This window comes from Acanthaster planci, linkage group LG06 (assembly GCF_054643075.1).
Source record: "Acanthaster planci isolate LZ-2023a linkage group LG06, COTS_SCS, whole genome shotgun sequence".
NCBI lineage: Eukaryota > Metazoa > Echinodermata > Asteroidea > Valvatida > Acanthasteridae > Acanthaster > Acanthaster planci.
In genome coordinates this window covers 7,991,347-8,013,963 of record NC_141782.1, presented here as the reverse complement: position 1 = coordinate 8,013,963, position 22,617 = coordinate 7,991,347, and the positions used below count along the sequence as shown (strand labels likewise).

The window sequence follows — 22,617 nt, the reverse complement described above, 5'->3', positions numbered from 1 at the left end:
TTGAATCTCTCGTCGACTATATTTTATGTAAAAAATCATATGAAACTTTTCATGTTAATTCCTCATTTGGAATTATCGAAAAGCTATTTATTACTTGATTTAACGCATTGACCCGCCTTCAGTATTTTTCCTTAGGATTTAAGGGGAAAACGATTAGACATAAAAAAACAACGATTTGTACAAACCCTCTTCATGCGAGCCAAGATCCTTTTAAACGTAAGTATGACATTTGATTTTTTACCCAAAGCACCACTGTTTGTGTGCGGATTGATGCTGGGCACCCTCCGCGTCCGTACTGTCAACTTCTCCACGCTCGAGGGGGGTCCCGTCCCCCTCACCGTTCGACTCGCAGGAATCAGTGGCTCCCCGGTGGGGTCCTGCGTCACCTCAGCCTGCGAGGGGGACCAGCCGCAGGACCTCCTGTATCCTGGTCTGCCGAACGGCAACCTTCCAGGTCGGGGGGCTGCCGGATGGTCGCTGCCACCTCACCTGGAGGAAGCCCTGTTGTAGCCGCAGTGTCTCCCACCTGGCCCACCATGACTTCGCGCTGACGCCAAGGGCTGATCTTCCCTCCCACTTGGGCCTCTGGGACCCTTGTTCCAGCCACTTACAAACCTGGGCCAGCTCCGGGTCTTGACATTGTTCTTCCTGAAGGCGGTCGTGGCTCCAGACCTGCGGGAGTTCGTCTAAGTCCGATGCGTCCTTTTGGTCCCTTCTCTGAATGGCGCCCACTGTGGGCGCTGGCTCGGCCGCAGAGGGCACTCCTGAAGCCGTGAAGCACTCCTGCCCGGCTTCTTTCGAACGTCCACATTGCCCGCAGGGGACTCGGGAGACCGCATCAGCATTGAGGTGCTTGCCTACCGCTCGGTGCTCGATATCAAAATCGAAACACCCTAGTTTCTCAAACCAACGGCCCGTCTGCCCTTCTGGTTCCCAAAAATTGAACAACCATCTCAGCGACCCGTGGTCTGTCCTAAGCAGAAACCGCCGCCCCAGCAGGTAATGTTTGAAGTACTGCACAAAGTGGACCACGGCCAGCAGCTCTTTCCGGGTATTGCAATAATTGCGTTCAGACTTCGTCAGTACGCGGCTGCCGTAGGCAACCACCTGCTAGTCCCAGCCGCCATCCTGGGACAGGACTGCCACTATGGTGCAGTTGCTGGAGTCGGTATCTAGGATGTATCGGTACTCGGGATGCAGGTACCTCAGCATCGGGGCTGTAGACAAAGCGTCCTGAAGCTGTTCGAAGGCCTCCTGGCAAGAATCTGTCCAGGTTAAGTCCTTCTGACTCTTGTTGGTGAGATCATGCAATGGGCGGGCGATCTCCGTAAAGTGGGCTATGAAGCGGTGATAGTAGGACGCGAGGCCCAGGAAGCTCCGGACCTGTGTCACGTTCGTAGGTGTCGGCCAACTCCTAATGACGGCGACATTGTCGGGGTCGGTTCTGACCCCCTCGGCAGACACTAGGTGACCCAAAAAGGACACCTCCGTCCGGTAGCGGTTACACTTCTTGGGCTTGAGCCTCAGCCCCGTGCTCTGGAACCGCTCCAACACTGTAGCCAACCTCTGGTAGTGCTCCTCGAACGAACGCCGCCAGACGATGACGTCATCCAAGTACACTACTGCCACCTGCCACTGCAGCCCCCTCAATACCCGTTCCACCAGGCGTTCAAACGTCGCCGGGGCGTTGCAGAGCCCAAATGGCATCACCGTAAACTGGTACAGGCCGCTCTGGGTCCCGAACGCTGTCTTGTCCCGGTCCCCCTCCTCCATACGGACCTGCCAGTACCCGCTGGCCAGGTCGAGCGTGCTAAACCAGCGGGCTCCGCTCAGGGCGTCGAAGTTGTCCTCAATCCTCGGGATGGGGTATGTGACCTTCCGGTAGTACACGCAGAAGCCGCTGGACCCGTCCTTCTTCCTCACGAGGACTACTGGCATACTCTCATTGTACTTTCATTGAGAGTCACTTTGTTTTTTATGTGATTTCGTCAAAATAATTTACGGACCTAAGGCTTTTTTATAAACTGAGTCACTTCCAAAATTCGTCTGTGCCTTGGTGACTTGTGACGAGTTTAAATGCCAGTGAAATTAATTATCCTGCAAATAACTGCAGCATGCATATTAAGTGCCAGCTGGTTTGTAATTCAGGACTAAAAATACTAGCAGGATAAAATATTATGCAATTTGATTGTGGTTGTGATTTGATTTTTGCACAAACTTGAGAGACGTAAAGAGATACCTCATCATCAAGAAACTTAAAACCTGTTTGCAGAGGGAACGTACGATCGGTGAGAGGAAATGTTGAAATGCATTTCACTTTCTTTGTTCATCTTTATAATCATTTGTAAGCACTTAGTCAATTTCCCTAAATAATTTGTTCCATGATTTATGTTCAAAACGTTGTATCCTATTCGAGTAAACCCAGTTCATTATTTCCCAGGTTGTATCGTGTTATCGGGGCGTGATCCCTGGCTACATGGTGTTTCAGGTTTAATGGCTTCTGGCTAGCATCCCCGAACAAAGCTATTCACAAATGGGAAGAGCCACTCAGTTGGTAGGGCACCGGTACGGTATTCCGGAGGCCGCGCGTTCAAGTCCTGCTCCTGTAATTTTTTTTATCATCTTTAAAATGAAATGCATAGTGATTTGCTTTTATTCCCCCTGGCGATGTGTGATCAGTTCACACATTACCGACTTATGTTGTTGTTGGATTTTTATTCAGGTTTCAAGGAATTTATTTTTTGTTACGAGCTCTGTGGAATGTGAATGATTGTTTTATTGACCCAAAGTTTCAGTCGGTCCGATGCAGTATTTTTTTTTTCTGTTGTACGGCTGCGCCAACTAACATAAATTTGAGTTAAGCCATCACCAATCGTCGTGCTCAGTCGTTTTCATATTTCCACACAAAAACATCGTAGGTAGACGGTGCCCTGAAAACATCCGCTTTTAAAGTTAGAAAAGATTTTGAGCTATAGTAGAACATTTTGCGCAAAATGCCGCGCGCTTTGGTGTTTTTCGCCTCGGGAGTTTACTTGTAACTCCCCTAAAACACTTGGTACGACCTCATGAATCCTGCTGCTTTTCAAAAGAAAAAAAGCAAAATGCTTGGTCCGCTTTGTTGAGGACCCCCCCCCTCCCCGAAAAGTCCTAGTTACGGGCTTGGGATTTTGTATCGCTGAATGGCGCTGCTCGTTCTTTCCCACACGTGATGTATTAAGCAGGTGATGGCGACCATCCTTTTATGATCATAAATTCGGCCATTCGGGTTGGATAGAAAAGGTGCAGGCATTTGATTGCTACGACTCCAACCACGACTCCGTCAAGAGTTCAATAGATTTTCGCGAATGGTTTGGGGAGAAACAGTGATTAGTCGAGGCATGCCATGACCGCAACTCTCTGTGTGTTCCATGGTTTGCTGCAGATAAGACGAGACATTTTAAGCCGCTTAATAAATCCGTCTGCACCCACGCTCACAGGAATGATTGCCAATTATTCCAGGGGGCCCTTAATCACCGTTTATCTCCATACACGAAGTTTCTTTCATGATCTATCACCCAAGGCGTAAGCCAATCCGTTTTTTAGTCTGGAAGCTCAAGAGGTAACAGAGGTTTTTCTTTGAAACGAATGGCTGCCAGTGTTTGGAGGCCCTGTCATCAGTTCGACCATTAGGTTTGTTTGCCGAGGCAAGGGGTGAAGAGGTAGCCCTCCTGACCTTACATCTGCACATCGAGATAATCTGACGGTCTAGCAGCGCTGTATATACTATATGCGCCTAGCCTTCTCGAAGGAAGTTTTATGCACGTTTTTCCCTATTGGGCCTGGTGAATCGGCGCATCTGCGCCCGCAACCCGACGTTTACCATCACAAACCTACCCAACTGAACGGGACTGTCATCACAAAGGTAAAGAAATAACAGATGATTAAAACTTCCGAAAGTATCGAAATTAAGGTCCCAGAGTGACCTCCTGTTTGACGAGGATGGAATAAAAAAAGGCGTTCTACAAATGTTTTTGTTGTACAGGAAAATTCCTGATACAGTGTCCCTCACTTGGACTTCTATATGCCTGAGCCTTTCTATCTTGCACTTTTTGGAGAAACACTGCTCGAGTTTCCGTTCCCTTTCGTTTGTAACAAGATTTTTTCTTAGAGTTGAATATAGGACTTCAGACAGCAAGGCTTGAGAGGGATATTACTTTCGTAAATTCGATTCAAGTGTTTGGAAGAGTTCTATACTACATTGACTTCACTCATTCTCCAGCGGAGACCGCTCAACCATCTCAGAAACCAATATAACACACCCAGCAGGGAAATATTGAAGTATTCAACTCAATAAACAGAATCTTAAAGACTTGTCTCAAAGAGTTTGTGTACAGGGTGTCAAAGTAATGTCCGGGTATGAAACTCTATCGTCATTAGTTTATCATCTTCCCTAGACCTCTCATGTCTTGAATCACAGAATCTGTGAGTCTTGTTTTGTTTTTTTTTACCCCGCCCTGTGAATTTACAGGATCGGGGTCACAACGGAGAGGCTACCCCACACGGGCACTGCTCCAACGCAATGAAGACAAATTACCAAGGCCTTCCAGCTTTAACTCTTGGAATCTTACACTTTGTAGCCCGTGTGGAGATACCGTACATGTATCAGTAATCATTTAATTTTGTCCCAAACTTAAATGCCCCAAGGGCAACTGGAGGCACTGGGTACCAATTTCTTCCATATTAGCGTTCAAAGGGGTATGCTGATTTTCTGTATCGTGCACCCTTTTGTGGTTGACCGCTGCGTTGACTCCTGTAATTGCACCGGAGGTGGATTTCAAGCCCCAGTAAAAATGGATCGGTCCACAAGTTATCGTTGCGATCGCTGTGGTGAAGTCACAAGGCGAATGATTTGGCAACAGCCGACTGATTTGAGCATAAGGCATGCAGAGAGCTAGAGCGAGGAAACCGACTGCGGCTGTCTTGTTCAACTGCTCGTTCTGCTTGTGGTCTGATTTGCGTCAAGGCTGGAATGTGACAGTGAAAATAGGTTTTATTATTAGTATATGACTCGATTCGCATGAGAGCCAGCTGTGACTGCAGCGCTGATACCTTTTAGTCAACAATTTCTGCCAGGGGCTGTTAGAGTTTAGCCGTGTCGTTCGTTGCCGCATGGTTGTTGTCGACGAAATGAACCAACCGAGGGCAATGTGGAATAACAAAGTGTAAGTGAATCAGTTTCACTATTGTGTTTTACATGATTTGTAGAGAGGAAAATGTGGGATTGAGATGAAATAACCATCTCCAATGCATGTGTATTCAAAGCTTATGGTAATTCTGTGATCTGAGTGTTTCGGAATTAGGTTCTCATTTGCTCTGTAGGCCTATTATTAATATTACTCGCCGTTGTCATGACTGTTTGAGGTGGCCTGCATTTGCCCAGCGGTAGTTACATGACCTCGTGTAGTGGTAATCACACTGTGATTTCCTGCCTTGGATAACTCACAGATGCTTTGTTGGTCTTGTTAAGGATATATACTGTATACTGGGACATACTCAGTACATGTAGCAAGGCCCCCGGGCAATGCACGAATGGCGTGCAAAAATATTAATGTGCGGCAACAGTAGAGGAAATGTTCTTCAGCGCACGGGAAATACTGTGCCCACATTAAGTTTAGTATGGTATAATGTTAACACACCCGGCCCCATGCACCCCAGAAGTCTAAGTTGGGTGCACGTGCCTGGGGTACGTGTGGCGACGTACGGTAGGGAGGAGAGATGATCGACCTTCAGTTCAATCAACTACCACCAGTACCACTGTAAAACTTAGTCTTGCGGTGCGGATTTACAGAGTAGAAAACGGCTAAAGCAATTCCAAAGGGCCACACACATGGCCGATCTGAATTCCAAATGCAGCCCGAACTCTCGGACACAGCCTTAGATTTAAGCTCATTGTTTCGTCTTCAACATTTTCTTGTGATGACGTATAATGAACGCAACAATATCTTGTTCTTGATAACCGGTCACCCGCAGTTGACGATATATATATTGTCAATGCCTGATTTTACCATATGGTTTTTTGGACAGTGTTACCCCCCCCCCGGATGTTCCCATAATTTTACAAAAAAAATCTAAGAATATCCCTTGTCTGCAATCTCATCATTTCCTCTTCAACGTCATGGGGATGCAATTAAAATGGTCGTGCAGGCAGATTCCGTATATGCTGCAAGCGTGCTTTAAGTTTCGGAGCTGGTTTAGCAAATACAAGTGTTTTGACGGATATTTGGTAATGTTGATGGATGCATCTGCTGGGTTAAGTGGTGTACATTTGATTCCTACTTCGAGCAGTTCAAAACGAACGACATTCGGTACATCTGAATAGGTCAAAACCGGGAAATCACTTGTAGACGTGTGGGTGTTTATGGTTTTTCTGCGGACATTGCCCACACTAGAATCTACTGAATCAATCAACTTTATGCCTCCCAAACCCGTCAGAGCAGTCGCTCTACGACAAAGAAGCAAACACGCTGTACGTTGTGTGTAAATTAACTGTGTGGGAGGGTAACTCGAACCCCAATTGATTAACCTCCGTTTTCCTACCTCCATGTTTGGACGAACGATTGTTTTCACAGCCGATTTACTTCCAATTTTAATCAGTGCTACCTCCAGTACCGCAGTGCCCCCGTTCATGGCTTTCTTGTGGGTTCCAGCCATAAACTTAAACAGGAATTGTCCGTGAGCGATCTGTATAACGTGAGATTTGTTTACATCAAATGGATCGCCAACGATGCCGCATGTGACTTATGACCTAACGTTTGATTGGTGAGCCGTCGAGAGGGTTAGAGAGGTCACGATCAACTTTGGGTGTTAAAAATTTATGGAAACTCCTGTCGAAAAGGCAGGGCGGAGCCAGAAATCTGACTTGGAAGGGGATGACCTTTCTTTTTGATGGAAGGCAGTATCGAGGAGTTTTTGGAGGCAGAATGAGCTGAAAAATCAGGACAGATATTGGCAGGGGGAGCATATAGCACGCTCAGCCCCTCTTGGTCCACCACTGGGAGATTTCGCAAGGAGATCTAAAAAATAAAACACTCAGTAAATGCTCTACTGCAGCTACTCACTAAACGCCCAGTCAAGACATCAAACATAAACATTCTTGGTTTGTGGTTCTGTTGTGCAGATTCATATATTTAGCGAATGTGCAGCTGCGTAACTGCTGTAACTATTAACAAGAAAGAATGCTTGGTTGAGCCCGGGGCCTTACCTATAATCATACTAAAGCAAGCTTGGTATGTATGTTATGATTTATGACTCAACTAAACGAGACCAGCGTTAAAGGCGACATTATGCCGTCTTCCCCTCCAACTGCGCGAGAGAACAAATAAATTATGCTTTACGGTGTCAAGCTGTCAAAATGCCTTCTGCATTCGATTTGTCATAATGTTCTAGTTATTCGCTATAGGATACATAGTCGCATACCATTCCTGTCTAATGAGGAACAACCTCCAATCGGGGAAGGGTCTGGATAATATGCGAGTCAGTCCATCATTAAAGTTTGCGGGTCATTTGCAGAAAATTGCTGCGTATGATTTTTGTGTTATTTATAACTGTCTCCAGCGGATTTTCGTTACAGTTGCACATAATGTATACCTGCTGTCTTGATTCAAAAATGGGATCAGACGAAATTGCCGAGGTACCTTTTATGAGCCTTTTGAGTTCATGTGGATGTTGTTCACCAGGAACGAAGTTTTCTCTCAAACTAGAAGAGGAACAGATATTTGTAGCAAGTTCATTCTTTCTTTGTTCGTTTCGACCTTGCCCTGTTGATTAGAATATGTGTATTTGAAGGTATTAAAGACTGACAGCTGAACGGTGAGAATAGTTCCATGATTATGCAAAGCGAGGTTGACCTGGTTTGAGAAGCAGCATTTTTGTTTGAACTCCTTCAGGTAAATCGGAGTGAATGTGGCTATCCCTTACACAACACACTATGCTGAAGCTGCCTGTTGGTTAAATAGCTACAATGTGTGGTTAGATGAATTCTCCTTCACCATCTCCAGTGTTTTCTATTTCAGCATCTCAGCTGTACTGAGCGCTGAACTCTTTGCCGCGGCCCGTGGACATCTCATTACGGGTCCTTGTTATGAGGTCCTTCCGCTCATAGCGAAATACATGGACTTATCTTTTGCAGACATTGCTGGAGGATCAAGAGAGGGATGGAGGTATAGGATGCGGTTAAATTCAACGGAACATGCTAACAAATATTGTAGAAAATTTGGGGTGACTTGAGAGGCACAGGGCTGCGTCCCTCAAGTTCCGAAACGTAGTTCGCTAGTTGGGCTGATAAAAAGTTGATGGCGAGAAGCTGTGCTGATATACATGTATAATGTAGGCCCCACATGTAGACTGAGCGGCTGTGTGGTCTTTGTTGTTACGTCGGTTCCTCGAGGTGCCGGTCTGGCATCGTGTAGTACAGGGCTTGTGTGAGACGGCTCGTTTGTGCCGCATTGTTGTCAGATATTCCCAAGAATGAGGAACTGGACGAAGGGAATTAAAAATCACACCTTTTCCTCAGTCCATGAGTCCAATACAGCAAGTGAATATTCGAGTAGCCATGGTAACATGCCTCCAGACACTCCACTCAGCTTACAAGTCACAAGACCCGCATGGCGACTTTGGGTGAGATTTTCGTGGCGCCATGTCAATCGGGAAAAGGCTTATGAGGTCATCCTCCCTCTTACATCTGTGGACATGTCATGTGCCACATACACCACGATCACCAGGAGGAACCAAATATTGACTTTTTTATTTATTTATCCCTTGGTGTACTTGCTGCGGGATGTAGTTCTCGGTCGTGTAGTCATGCTGTAAAGCACCGTAAGGTTCAAATAATGAATTCCTGTGTTTTTGCCGTAAGGCGCTGACTTCAAAACGATATATTCTGCAGATGTTATGGCGACGCATACTGCAGGCATTAAAATCTGTGTTCAGATTCGAGTGATTCATGATTTATCCTGTTGAGAAGATTAGACTAAAAGTGTAGCTGCAGTGAATTTTTCTGCGACAATTTGTGCAGTTTTGCACTCTACTTCAGTGGGTGAAAACTCTTAAATGGTGAAATGCATTGAAAAAAGTGCACTTTTTAAAAGTTTTAAATTATCCTTGCTTTCCCTGACTTTTTTTAAATAAATTGATTGCAGCTCCCCTTCAAGCGTGACGCAGTACCTGTCTTGTGGCCGCTGTAGAGTACACACATGTACATGTACATGTACTGTACACAGTCATCCTAGTATCATAGTCCTCGTTGTCTCCTGGTTCAGAATCCTATTGGCACTTCCCTTGGATATCTACACGTACAGATTTCACTGAAGTGCATCATGGAATATAGAAAATATATTTGACTGTTAAACACTTTTCACTTAATTAAGTAGTGATGGACTTGACCCCACTCCAGAGTTAATTTTGAACTTAAAGCATATCCTGATTTGAATGCGAGTCTTCGACCTTTCATATGTACTGTTTGGTCAATGGTGTACATGTATAAACGGTGTGCCCTGTGACGTTTTGCCCGCTGGTGTGGGTAGGCATAGTATACAAACATTCTCTTTTTCGTTGGGCAATAAGCAGTCGGTATTTGCTTTGTACACCTCTTTCACAGATTTTTCTCGTTGGGGAATTTATTCTCGCCGTGCCAATGTATGGCCTGAATTCTCTTTGTTTTGTTGCTTTCAGAATTGCTAAGACAGTGCGTTTTTATATTTATTGGATTCTCTGTACACTTTTCGTAGACTGGGTTCGGCGTTTTCCAATTTCACCTTCCGTTTCAGACTAAGGTATGGTCGCGTTTGAGCATGCGCCGGAATGAATCAGTCAGTGATTGACGCGAATCAGCCTGTGTGCGTGGTCTCTGCTTGGTAGGCATTGCTTCCTGCCAGTTTTCTTGGTGACTCCGCATGGGAAATCATCATGAAAGTATCTGGTATTTGATTGCTAGAGAAACCGTGGCACATAAATGTGCCTGTGATTGGTTATGGCGCGCAGCATGGTGTATGCGCCGGGGGTGTGGGGACCTTCTGCGAGGGCCGTGTGAGGACAACGACAGCCAGACAGGTGGTCTTCGGAGTGCTTGGGCCCACCAAGGCTCACCACCCTGGGACCTTTGCAGCTCACCACGTTTCAAGTTGCTTTACTTTTTTGTTGAAAATATAGAAGAATGTGGCGTAAAGGTTCATGATTTGACTTTTTGGAATGATTTTAGTATATATTTTATGTAACATTCTACTCGATCTTCTTCACAGATCAAACCCCCCTCCCCCCCAAAAAAAATAAACCCAAACAATTTGACATCGATTTTTGTGGCTCTCGTTGAAAAGTGCACTTTTAAAAATATGAATAAAGAGTTATGGTTTATTAACAAATGAGGGCGCCGTTTTGGTGATTTTTTACCGGAAGACTACAGACATAATGTGTGAGGAAGACACCGTTCATTTGAAATTTTCTCTTCAAATTTGAACCCCCCAAATATGCGAAAAACGTTTCTGATTGGCCTTCTACCACAAATCGAACTAATAATAGATATCGAAGCAAAAAAAAGAAAGAAAGAAAGAAAAAAAAGAAACCAGCCAAAAAAAGCAAAGTACCAATTGTCATGCAACTGCTGGTGCAGGAGTATACTTGTATATTTATACTTACAACACCAAGGTTTTGCCTTGAATTGTGTGACGGTTTATTATATGCAAATCTGCATTACAATATATATAACAATGCATTGCCTGGGCACGTTAAACTTACTTTAAACCTCCGTAGATTTTGGTTTCTGTTCATACCATTTGGTATCAAAAAGACACTGGTCAGTGGGGTTTACTTTTGGCTATTTTGGATCATTTTCAACAATTTTCGTTCAGGGATCATGGACTAGAGCAAGCAAGCGGATGCCACATTTATGTCACTCATTGAGAGGATTGTTCTGCGGGCCTTCTCATGGGAGGCCACAGGAAGTTGTGAATTGCGTCGGGTTGATTCCTCTATTTTCTCCATGCACTAGTGCCTCAGGTTTTTCAGCTCTCAGTTTCTCGTCCCACGTCCATTTATTCACTACCGGCCTGCATCCCATGGGAAAACACTTAGCATGACTACATTTCACTTGTGAAGACCTCGTGTGTATTTCTGCCGGTAGGCTGTCCATGTCAAAATTGGCCGGCCCCTGCCCGATTTCATCAGTTCGGATTAACTCTCCTGACTGATGGCGGGGAATACATGTATGTATTTTTATGTGGTATATACCGATCTAACCCACAGAGTTTAATGCTCAATAAAGTGATAAATTCGGTTTCACCTTGAACTCCAATTAGTCACTGACATGAGCCACCTGTTCTGTGAATCTCAATCGTGTCAGTGTGGACGGATCTTCAATCATGATTAAGTCATGCATGCACCATGATTTGGGTCCCGACAAAACTGTTCTCAAATTCCAAGTGTTTACAATAGAGGCTTGAGGAAGTCCTCAACATCATTTTTTAATACCGTGGTACAGAAACGTGCAAGATCTAGAATGAATGTTTAATAAGCGTAGAAAAAAGTTCACCTGTAGGCCCTACCCGAAACTGTCGCTCGATTTCCATCAAATGTTATATTTCACTCAACACAGCTTGATCGAGTCCGACAGTCCGCGTGTGACGGACCGGAAGACCCAGACAGCCTGACCGTGCCAATGACGCTGTTTTCCCCCGACTAGACGGCTGAAATGTTGCGGTGGTTTCGGAGGCGATGGCGTCGGTGGTTGCCGGTGGGTTGTTTAGCCGCGGTGGTGCTCATCAACGCTGTGGTGAGAGGAAAGGCGGGACCGGAGGGCGTCGATGATAAGGCCCGAGCAGCTGGGCTCAAACACCAGGTCATGGGCGTTGCTTCGCCGTTGGCGGCAAATGTGGGGTTCAGGTAAGGTAAATGAAAACATTTGAAAATCGAAGTTGAATCTAGATATAATGGAGTCTAGTAATGGTAGAGCGTCATCTCTAAGTCTTAACCACGCACAAACATAATCAAATAGCACGAATAAAGTAAGGGAAATCAACCTTTTAAACGCGCAGGCATTTTAGGAAATGTTTTGTCGGGGGAGGGGGCTCTTATTTCATTCCTTAGTTTCAGTGTTTTACTTCTGAATTTACTAACTTTTGTTAGAGATGTTAAAGCTTAGCGCGTTGCGTATAATAACAACGTCACTTCCTATATCATACAATTTGAAAAATTTTAAATCTGTTTCTGCATTGTTTTTACATTCTGTTATTTTCTTTCACAATCAACCATGTACCTATGACACCAAAGGTCATCGCTTCTATAAGGCTCGTTCAGTTTAAAATTCACGTTTGATCATTCGGGGGGGGGTATTGATGGAGGGGATTGTGGGATTTTATGCATGGCCTCCACGTACGAAGAAGCTGTTGGCGAGACTTTTTGTATGGTCACCACAGCAGGCAATCCTTCAAAGTTATTGGTTTTCTGTCACATTTGCTCAAAATCACTGTTCACGGCACATATTTACCACTGGCTGGAATTCTCAGAGACTTAGGTCTTCCTGTACTGTCCCCTGAGAAGAACGCCAGTCGGTGGGGATTGTTTATTAATTGCATTGCGTTCAGTTGAGAGTATCCATAATGGCCAATTCATAAGCGCTGTCAGGAAGATAACATGATACACGATGTATATGTTTTGCCAAGAAAAGGACTGAAATTTAGAAATTAACCCTAACCCCCGAGGATGTATGTAAAATCATATTGAAATTGGAGGATTTGGGGCCGTTAAGGTTAATGTCCAACTGTGAACGTAATTCACAGTAATAGAGAGACCTTGAACCAAATGCACCCACTTGGCATCTGACCGCGAGCTCAGGAAAAGTCGGGAAACGGAAACAAAGCGCGTACACTAGCCTTATTTATATGTTTCGTTTGGGTGAATAACGCATGTGAAGTTGTTTCTGAGCATGCGCACTATGACATCCTAATGACAGGGATTGAAATTGGCTTGCGTCTGAGATGATCTAATAATTGTCTTTTGAATTAAAATGTGGAAAACTATAATTTCTGTCAAAAATAAAGTTACTTTTGCCGGTCTTTGTCCAGACGTGCCTGAGAGTGTGGACCATTGAACAAAACCAGCCTCCATACTCGGCCGCCTACCTGTACCCGAATTAATTCAGGAGGCCTTCAATTTTGTCGTGGTCTTGCCTCAGGCGAAAGACGGCAAGTCACACACGAAGAGTGACATTGCTATCTTCACGATGCTTACTAACCGTGTCGTCTAGTATTAAAACAAGGTCCGGTCTGTACTCCTACAGCCATTAAATTTTCATTGACCAGCAACTTCCTGGCGGCAACCTGGTTAATAACAATGTAGTATACGTTGGTAAAAGTTCTGTATCTCATGCCTGTTTGATGGGCTTGTCTTTGTGTTGTCACAGGAAGAGCCTGCAAGCCTACTCAGAGAACGGCCCTGGGTCCCCAAACAGTGTGGACCGCATCAAGAGTCCAGTGAGATCGGACGGGCGCAGCAGTCAGTCCAATCCTGCGCTAGGTCATGGGTCCCCACCATCAGAGCACGGACGGCAGCGGCAGCAAGAGCCACGTTTCAAAATCTTTGTGTACGACCTGCCGCCGCGCTTTAACACCAACCTGAGCGCCTGCGCGGAGACTAACTCGGATGGCTGCTACAAATTCGACAATTTCGGCATGGGGCCAGAGCTGCGGCGGCACGACCACCTGACATATCGCAACACCCACCAACTGTCAACTGAAATCATTATCCATGAAAAAATGCTACGCAGCCGGTACCGAACGCTGGATGCCGTAAAGGCGGATGCGTTCTATGTGCCGTTTTACGCTGCCCTGGCGTGTACCTGCAAGATGAATGCCGACATGGATATGACTGAACTGTATGCGGATTTATGGCGTTCCCTTGAGTCTGCTTCGCCGTACTTTGGAAGCTCAGGGCCCCCGAGGAGGCCACACTTCATGGCTCTGGGAAAAATTGAGCGTGAATTTTGGACAAGCAATTGCCCACTTCTTCGCGATACGGAACGGACAGGTGGGATTACGTTCATCGGCGTGGAGGAGGAAGTGAACGAGGAGTTGAGAAAATATTTCAAAAGAACCAACAAACGAATGATCGTGGCCCCATACCCAAGCTACGGTCACTTCGATTCGAGTTATACCCAGTCTCTTGGGGACTACAGTCGAGCTGCTTTCCCCAGTGATATCGAAAAGACCACGAGAGACGTGCGAATATTCATGGCGGTCGGGAGCCGCAAGGGACACGACGTGCGGGTGATTTTGAAGCGCCAAATGACAGGTACCTCTCGGCGGTACGCCACCTTCACCGCGTCCTCCGGCAAGCAGCGGCGGTACGCGGTGTGGTACAGCACCCCCGAGTGCCGGCGAGACATGCAGCTACCCATTGTGGACTGGATGCGGCACTCAGTCTTCTGCTTGCAGCCTCCGGGAGACTCTCTGACAAGGAAGTCCTTTTACGATGCTGTCATGGCCGGCTGCATTCCCGTCACGTTCAAGCCCAAGAAACGCTCGGCCTCTGTGACCTACCCGTTTCAGGACCAACTTGACTACACGCGTTTCACGGTCAACATACCACTGGACGACGTCTTATCTGGATCCGTTCGTGTTATGGACCGACTGCGGATCATCCCCGAATCTCGCATTGCCGATATGCAGCGCCGATTAGCGGACGCCGCCCCTAAGTTACAGTACTCGCACCCGCCCACGTCTGAAGATGGTGACGCATTTACTAAGATTATGGAACAAATGCAGCGAATAGCAGCATAACTCCCTTCTTGATTGGCACCGTATTCTGTTGCTGTCGCTGCTAATTTAAGGGACCGAGTCAGTGACTGCTTATTTTAGCTCTCAATGGACATAGGCCTACATGTAATGTGATTGCCGAATGACCCAGAGGTCAGTACTTCCGCACGAGCATGTCAAGTGCTCACAGGATGCACAGTGTGCAGTGTATATACGTAAATTGATTATGGAAGTATTAAGCCTTGCTTCCGAGAAGTTTTTAAAGAGATGCGTATGTCACCCAGCGGTCTTGCATGGGGCGTAGGCCTCGATAATGTTGCAGTCAGGTCGTCCTCACAGTTGTGACCTACGCACATTCAAAAGAGAGCAGTGGAACGCCTATTATGGAAGCCTAAGCCAAATAAATCGATGATGTAGGATCAGCGGTGGGCTTAAATCGAACCAGTGACCCACATTTTAGTAAAATTTATCGGATATGGAGCGCCAAACTATCATTCTTACATGTATTATCAATATAATGATGGTGTCATGGCATAGTAAATACAGGATGCTAGTGCGTAAGTGTAAGTGTACGACATGACACTTTAATGAAAATCCCCGTCATCCTATTGGTCGATCTTAGATCACATGTTATGAATTATTTGTCCCGAGGCACCGGAAATTCAGTCCTCGTCGTCCTGTAAATGAACAACTTTGATCCCCGATTTCACTCGTCACCAAGGGTGGTGGAAACGAGCGAAATAATCATTGTTAGATGCACGCGTCGCAGTCTTAATGTGCCTTAATGCAGCTCTTCCGATAAATTCGAAGGATCGTTCCTTTTAAATAGTTCAGGGGCAGGTCCAAGGGGGCGTGGGGGCGCACGCCCCCTTTTTTCACCCCCCCCCCATAAATAAATATACATGTACAGAGAAGGAGAAGAGGGAGTGGAAGAAAAAAGAGCGGGGACCCAGTGTCATAAATGTGACGAAGGCGTAAGAAACAACAGTTGTGCTTCCGGTTACCCAACTTCCTTAATTTTACAGCTGCGATCCTAAAAATTTTAGTTCACGCCCCCCTGTCCCTGTTGGAAAATCCTGGATCCGGTCGGTCTTGCAGCTGAAGAAATATCTGAATGTTGCTAAGAAAAGAATCACATTCTTGTATGCCAAAGCATCCGAGGAAATAGCCGAAAAAACATTGTCTGGGCTATAGAATCTGTTGCTGATTTGGACAAGAAGGGAAAACGGAAATTTACAAATCAGATTAGGAGGATTTAAACCAAATAATGTTTCCCTTGCTTGAAATGGAAAGAATAATTTCATTCGATGGAGGTTGTCAGCTCATGAAATTAGAAAGGTGCACATTTTACTCCGTAAAACGAAATTTAAAGTTGAGAAATCCACCTTGGTTTTAAGTTAGTGACGAGGCAAAGAACATAGTGAAATTGTAACCTTTGGAACTCAAGCAAGCCTTTCCAATTCCCCATTACTTGACGATGGTAGACATATTGTCCCGTATACAGGCGTTCATAATGAAGTTATAAATTCTTAATTCATCGGTTGGAAAACGTTCAAAACAAATTTCAAGACGCTATTCCCACTACTAAACGTGACAAAGTTGTCAACAGTCATGCTTCACTTTAAGTGTGACTTGCTTAGATCATGCTTTGATGTCTGAGCGTCACTTCTATTTTCGCACTTAAGCAGAAGACAAGCAAGATAACTTGGTTATCTGCTCGACCGTTGCAATTTGTTTTTCACTTTTGTATCTGACATTCAGTTCATGAACCAATCACTTGTTTCAATCGGAATTTGTCCAGTTTGCACATAAGGAGGTCCCAGTCATGTTTTGTTTCTGTCTAGCCTCGTCGCCACGTTGGGAGAGAGAATAGAACGTCAAGTGCAGTCAGTAGACGATGAGTCATTGTCTCTATCAGATTACCCCTAACTCTATGAAATGCTTGGCTGTTACCTTGATACATATCGACCCAATGTGCGCCAAATACAGGATCGAATACTGCCATATTGTCAACGCCTGAAGTGCCAACTGTATAAATAACAAGCAGTTCGAATTTGACCGTAACATACTTTACGCTGTGCCAAAAATAAGTGCACGCTAAATCTGAAAGATAAACTTTCTATAAATGCATGTAATAGTTTTGAATTTCTATCTCCTTATTTTGTCTAACATGAAACGAGTTTTCAAATATTAGAATACATGTACATGTATATCAAAGTATCCATGGACCTGGGATTTTTTTAGTTATGCTGTCTTTACACCTTATTATATAAGGTACATATTTACTTGCTTTCTTTCTGTTGTACCAATGGAAAATGGATTCAAATAAAGATTTCAAGCTCATTTATTTATAATGTTGGTAGTTTCTGTTGTTGGATGTTCAAGAGTTTTATTCGAATGCAGGGGTCTCAAGCTTTGGGGTAAAAATCTTTGGGGGCAAAATAAATGTCTAATATTTCTAAAAAGAAGGTTGTCTAGAAGTAGGGGGATCCAAACCAAAATGGAACAGTTAAAGAGAAAAAACTTGGAGACAAGATCCCCTCCCTGGTGTGGCATGGTCACCAACTAAGGATGTAAATAGAAGGGAAAATGTGGTATGATTATTTTAGTGAAACTGCGAAATGCCTCGTCCTATCAGCACAGACAGTCGCATGCATGATGGTTAAGGCAGTGGCGAAACGTGAAATTTCTGAAGGGGCGCCAGGGTGCACTCGTTTTTTTTTTCAAAGGGGCACTGAAAACAAACATACTGTGGCTTCAGTGTGCAGAAAAATCACGAGGGGGATCCAGCTTGGGGCCACGGACTTTCGAATGCCACTGCTTTTAAGACGCGTAAACTGACAACATTGTTGTGGTACTTCAAGTACTTCTACGTGCATGTAACCCGTAAAAAATTAATTAGCGATCAGACTCGTAGGCCCTTGATAAGCGAATACTCCGCACATTGAAAAGGGTATGCACTCTGAGACATCTTGAAATGTACGGGCTGAGTTCAAGAGGATGACGGGTTATGATCGAAATAACCCTACTTGAGGGATGTCTCTCATCACCTGTTTCCTGTTGTTTCTGTTCAGCTGTTTAAGCCGATCCCTAGTGGCGCTCAGGGGAGGTTGAAACCGAAACGTGGAAGGGATGCATAGTGTCGGAAAAGTCAAGACAAAGCAGGGACCGTGAAAATTAAATGAAACAGTGAACGGTAGAAGAAAAAAAATGCCACATCGAGGGTTTGTTGTGAAGTGTTCGATCGAAGGGTGTGTTTTTTATCCTAACATCGAGGAGGGTTTCAGCTAGTCTTGCCCAAGACTGTTTTTTCTGTTTCGGCTGACTTACCCGAAAAATTCCGAGCATACCTTACGCGCTTAAATATATGGGTTTTTACACTTTGCAGCCATCTTAACCTCGTTCTGAAGTTGCGATGAGAACAACCAGCCAGAGCGGTATCATGCGCTGTACATCGCACAAGTTGACAAACGTACGATTGTCGTCTCCACGTCGTAGTTGTACAGTCACATTTCACCACTCTCTGGAAAGCTTATGAAGTAGGCGGGATCCGATTGCGATTTTTGATTCAAACGTTTTGAACAATAGAGGGCTCCCTACATATATCAAAGTCACACATACAAATTATTCCCGTTTTCCCAGTTACATGTAGCATCGATTCAGTTTATAAGGCTTCTACTGATCCTCAGCATGTTGTTTGCATTTATAATAGGTTCCTGGCATCACTGCTCCCACGCTTGTTTCTTGCCATGAAGGCAAACCACGCTGGAAATGGTGACCATACTCCGCCCCAATCAAATGTCCAAACTCTGTATTAAGTAACATCATGTCTGTCGTCTTACATGTGTTTCCTTGTCTCTTCCTTTATTACAAAATTCAATTAAGGATGTACCAATCTGCTCTGAATCACAAGTTCACGCCAATAACTGAGGGTTGCACCAAAATGACAAATCTCAACCAGCCAAGTTTGTTTGCTTGTTCTTTTTTACTGTAGTCAATTGAACTTCCATCCACAGTGCAGGTCAGTTATTCAAGTAAACCCAGAGAGATATACAAAATCAAAACATGAAGATCTTTTTTTTACTGACATTACATCAAGTACATGTATATCTAGACATAAATGTGGTCCACAGTTATCCTGTCGGTACAGTTGTGACAGTCATTAGCTCTGATCTTTATAAGTTTACTCCACTGTCAATGTTCACCTAGCCCTTAGGGTGTGTGTCAAATCACACTGGAATTGGAAAATATGAAACTGGTAGGGATAAACTATAAAGTGCAACACTCGCTGCATAGAATGCCCATTATGTATGCCAAGTTAGGACTGGCACTGATGCACTTGTCTTCTATGTCCTTTCATAAAGTAGGTGTGCTAGGGTAAACCTTTACATTTCAAAAAGGGGGAGATTTGCTTTTCAAAGAATAACCGTTAAAGAGAAATAGCTCACACACACGGGCTGCACTGTTTGACATACAAATATCTTTTATGCCATGTAGGACTTGTATCACAAAATTGATTGATCATGTGTCATTATTTCTGTGCTACATGCCATTTGAACTATGATTTCTGTGTAGTTGTAGAAAAAATGCAGAAAAGGGAACAGATAGAAAAAGCAATGCATCATGTCACATGAATGATATTCAGTTGGGTTCGTTTTCAACCTATCATTAATCCAAACAGTTATTGAGTTGACAAGGCGGTAGCCACATGGAGTCTGGTCACAGGTCCAATTTCGTTCCACTGTAACAGCACACTTTAACTAGCAACTGCAGTAGTGAAGAGGTACAGCAACTGTGCACAGTACCTGCATCTATCACATTCCTGGTTGGGCAAGATTCGAGAATTGTACTCATGGTAATCGTTCTCCCCTTGTCCCGCAGCTTCATTTACCAAATTATTTGCTTAACAAGTCTCCCAGGATGATTGTTTGCCTATGTTGATGAAGCATTCCTGTTAAAAAAAAATAAAAATAACAAGTCAAGTTTGTTGATTTCATAGCTTTAAAGGAGGCATACTGGCAGGTTTCATTATTACCCTGTCCAAGAAGAAGCTGGAAGTTCACATAAAAAACTTCAATCATGAGCAATTTTCTCTGCTTGATCTCACACATGAATTCCAATGCTCACAAATGGATAGAGTTGCATCCATGCAAAAGCCATTTTACTTTTTTCCCCTGATGCTATGGTACTGAGGCACTGGTCGCAGGTCACATTAATGCCAACCTCATGTAATTTTGTACACAATATTTCCCAGTATTGCAGATTAGCTGGGGACAATTGCACTTATAGCAAGAATGACACTGTAGTTTACGCACCCTTAAATGAAGAAAATTATCCAATAAAATTCAGGACCACAAGGTGAAGAATGATGCTACCAAAGATGAAATCTGCAAAGGCACGTTCTGGAGAGACATTTCTGAAATCTACTTTGTTGGCTGGGTTGACTTGAAGCCGTAGGCAAACTGGATGTGACAGATGAAACAACAAGTGAAATTACAATATCATTTCTGTAACAGTCAATACAATTTGAAATCATATATTAAAATTATTCAATACGTTTCTCATGCTGACTCCCTTAAGACCTCTTTGCATATTAAATTTTCACACAATGTGACCACCAGTTCTTGAACTTAGCCCTGTAGGTCATGCCACAATTAATAAACCTTTGTTGACATGCTCATTGCATCATGGGAATGGATGATAAACAAACCACACACTTTAAGCATGAACTAATGGGGAAGAGAACCAGTCAAACATAAAGAAACTTCTCCTGCAAAATCCCTCTCAAGTACCTCTTCATTAAGTATCAGATGCATGCATAGTATACAAGAAATATTTTCAAAGGAAAAAGTCAATGAGCTTCAAATCCATATGGTGAGTGAAGACAGACCTGGAGATCATGGGGAAGGAAGGCTCCACATTATTTCTTCTGTTAAGCTTCAAAATTCAACTTTGTGAAAATATGAATCTTTATCCCAAATCTACAATGCAACATTACGAGCAAAGGGGGTTATAAGGCAATGTAATAAGCATGATAAAGTGAAAAGTACTGGTGAATATTTAGCAGGTATGCCTACAACACTTTTCCATAAGAAGAGAGATGTTCTTTCCATTTTTTTTGCTCCTGCCTCTGTGGTGTGCACATGGTACATGTCCTAGATATTTTAAATGTGGTAAGTTATTATGACTTTCCCTGAATGAGGCTACGTTTGAATATAAAGCAAGGGGGTGGGGCTGGGCCTTTGTTTTTCATGAACAAATAATAACTAATTTCAATATGTTCAATGATTGAAGCTTGGCCAGTCATGTTAGTGCAGGCTTGTTGTCAGATTGTTAGAGACATGCATAAATGAGTGAGGGCGCTGTTCATTTAGGAACACATTTTCTTACATGAAATTGCGATTGAAATTTATCTTTTTCTGCATGCTCTAGCTTCGTCTAATGAAATTCCAATTTTAAAATTTTGAAATTTCAAGTGAAGTCAGCACTTAATTCATTGAAATAAGGCATGAATGAAAACAAACACTATATAAAAATATTAATTTTAAGCTTGTCAGTCAAAATCCACACTCATTTTTGTGTACAAAGTAATGAAAACATGTACACAAAACACCCCAAAACATTTCAAAACATCCCTGCTTCAAATCAATATTTCTTTGCTTTCCAGAGTCACTGAGAATCCAAATTTATATTGGAATGTTTGTCAAAACATCCTCTCAAAGATCACTTCAAACAGAAAAAATATTTGAAAAATTTATGAGCCCCCCTTCTATTGTAACGATGTTACACGTCATGGGTAAGTAGCTGTAGGCCTAGGCTATGGCATCATGCCCAGATGCCATGGTCCATGGGGTTTGTGCACAGGGGCCAGGTATCATGATGTCTGTTGCGTCCATCAATGTTGTCCATGATATGGAATTCTTTCCGTGATCTGAATCTTAGCTAAAAAGTGGAAGAGGAGAGACGGTGTACAACTTCACTGTACTGTAAGTCAACCACCCATGAACTTGCTTGGCCTATGACCATGACTGTATGCTGATTTACCTCCTAAAACGAATGATCCGACACACGAGATGAAACCGGACAGAAACGAATTGAAGGGGAATGTTCCCACGAGGACACAGTACACAAACTGTACGATTCCGGTCAGCATGATGTAAGCCAGATAGGCATCGATGATTTTAAGCTTCTGCGAAGTCTTGTTCATGTACTCATCATAGAATTTACCGAGAACGGTGAACAGTTCAATGGCCATTTTGAAGTAATTTTCAGGCTTTCGATTACAGAAAACCTTGTTGTACCGAAAAGTACGTGTACGTGTGCAACATCAGAGTACCGGATGTAAGTTGTGCATGATGGGAAGGCTGTAAAACTATTAATATTAATTAATAACAGTTTTGTGGTTTATGTCTTTTTACAGACACAAGAGGAAACATACAATATGTAAAATTCAATTTTGAAATTAAAATACTTGGTTTCTGTGTTTATGAATAACAAATAAAAAGTTTATTCAGTCTGGGGCCGAAGAAATAAAATATTATTGTACGAGGATACCTGTCTGCGTCGTCTGCAATAACTGCTTTGTGTTAAGATTTAAACTTTTCTGTCAGCTCATTGCGTTGTTGCTCTGTTGCAAAAAAATTAATAAAATAAAAACGCAGTAGATTCTGCAGAGAACACATCTTATTGATTTATTACAGAACCTCATGGCTCTATTCTTTTGTCGTTTTGATTGATTAAAGTTCTTCTGTCTGTCCTCAAGACTAAGCTAACATCTAGAATGCGTGTTTTGGACAAATTCCTCATGGTAAACAAAGTCAGACAGACAAATCAGACA

At 43.7% G+C, this 22,617-nt stretch overlaps 2 protein-coding genes across 3 annotated transcripts; one reads left to right on the top strand and one right to left on the bottom strand.

Moving 5' to 3' along the window:
- The first annotated feature begins 3,630 nt into the window (after positions 1–3,630).
- Positions 3,631–17,123, top strand: LOC110980041 (uncharacterized). Of its 2 annotated transcripts, none has more exons than XM_022236329.2 (3): positions 3,631–3,901; positions 11,624–11,910; positions 13,430–17,123. In XM_022236329.2, the coding sequence occupies exons 2-3, from the start codon at positions 11,720–11,722 to the stop codon at positions 14,802–14,804; spliced, it is 1,566 nt and encodes a 521-aa protein (XP_022092021.2). In that variant the 5' UTR covers positions 3,631–3,901; positions 11,624–11,719; the 3' UTR covers positions 14,805–17,123. The 2 variants fall into 2 exon arrangements, with proteins under 2 accessions (XP_022092021.2, XP_022092019.2); XM_022236327.2 differs by lacking the exon at positions 3,631–3,901 and adding an exon at positions 4,852–5,201.
- Positions 17,124–18,623: 1,500 nt separating this feature from the next.
- Positions 18,624–22,133, bottom strand: dad1 (defender against cell death 1). The gene is made up of 3 exons (XM_022236338.2): positions 21,825–22,133; positions 20,096–20,242; positions 18,624–19,731 (listed from the first exon to the last, which is right to left on the bottom strand). The coding sequence occupies exons 1-2, from the start codon at positions 22,033–22,035 to the stop codon at positions 20,112–20,114; spliced, it is 342 nt and encodes a 113-aa protein (XP_022092030.1). The 5' UTR covers positions 22,036–22,133; the 3' UTR covers positions 18,624–19,731; positions 20,096–20,111.
- Positions 22,134–22,617: the final 484 nt, after the last annotated feature.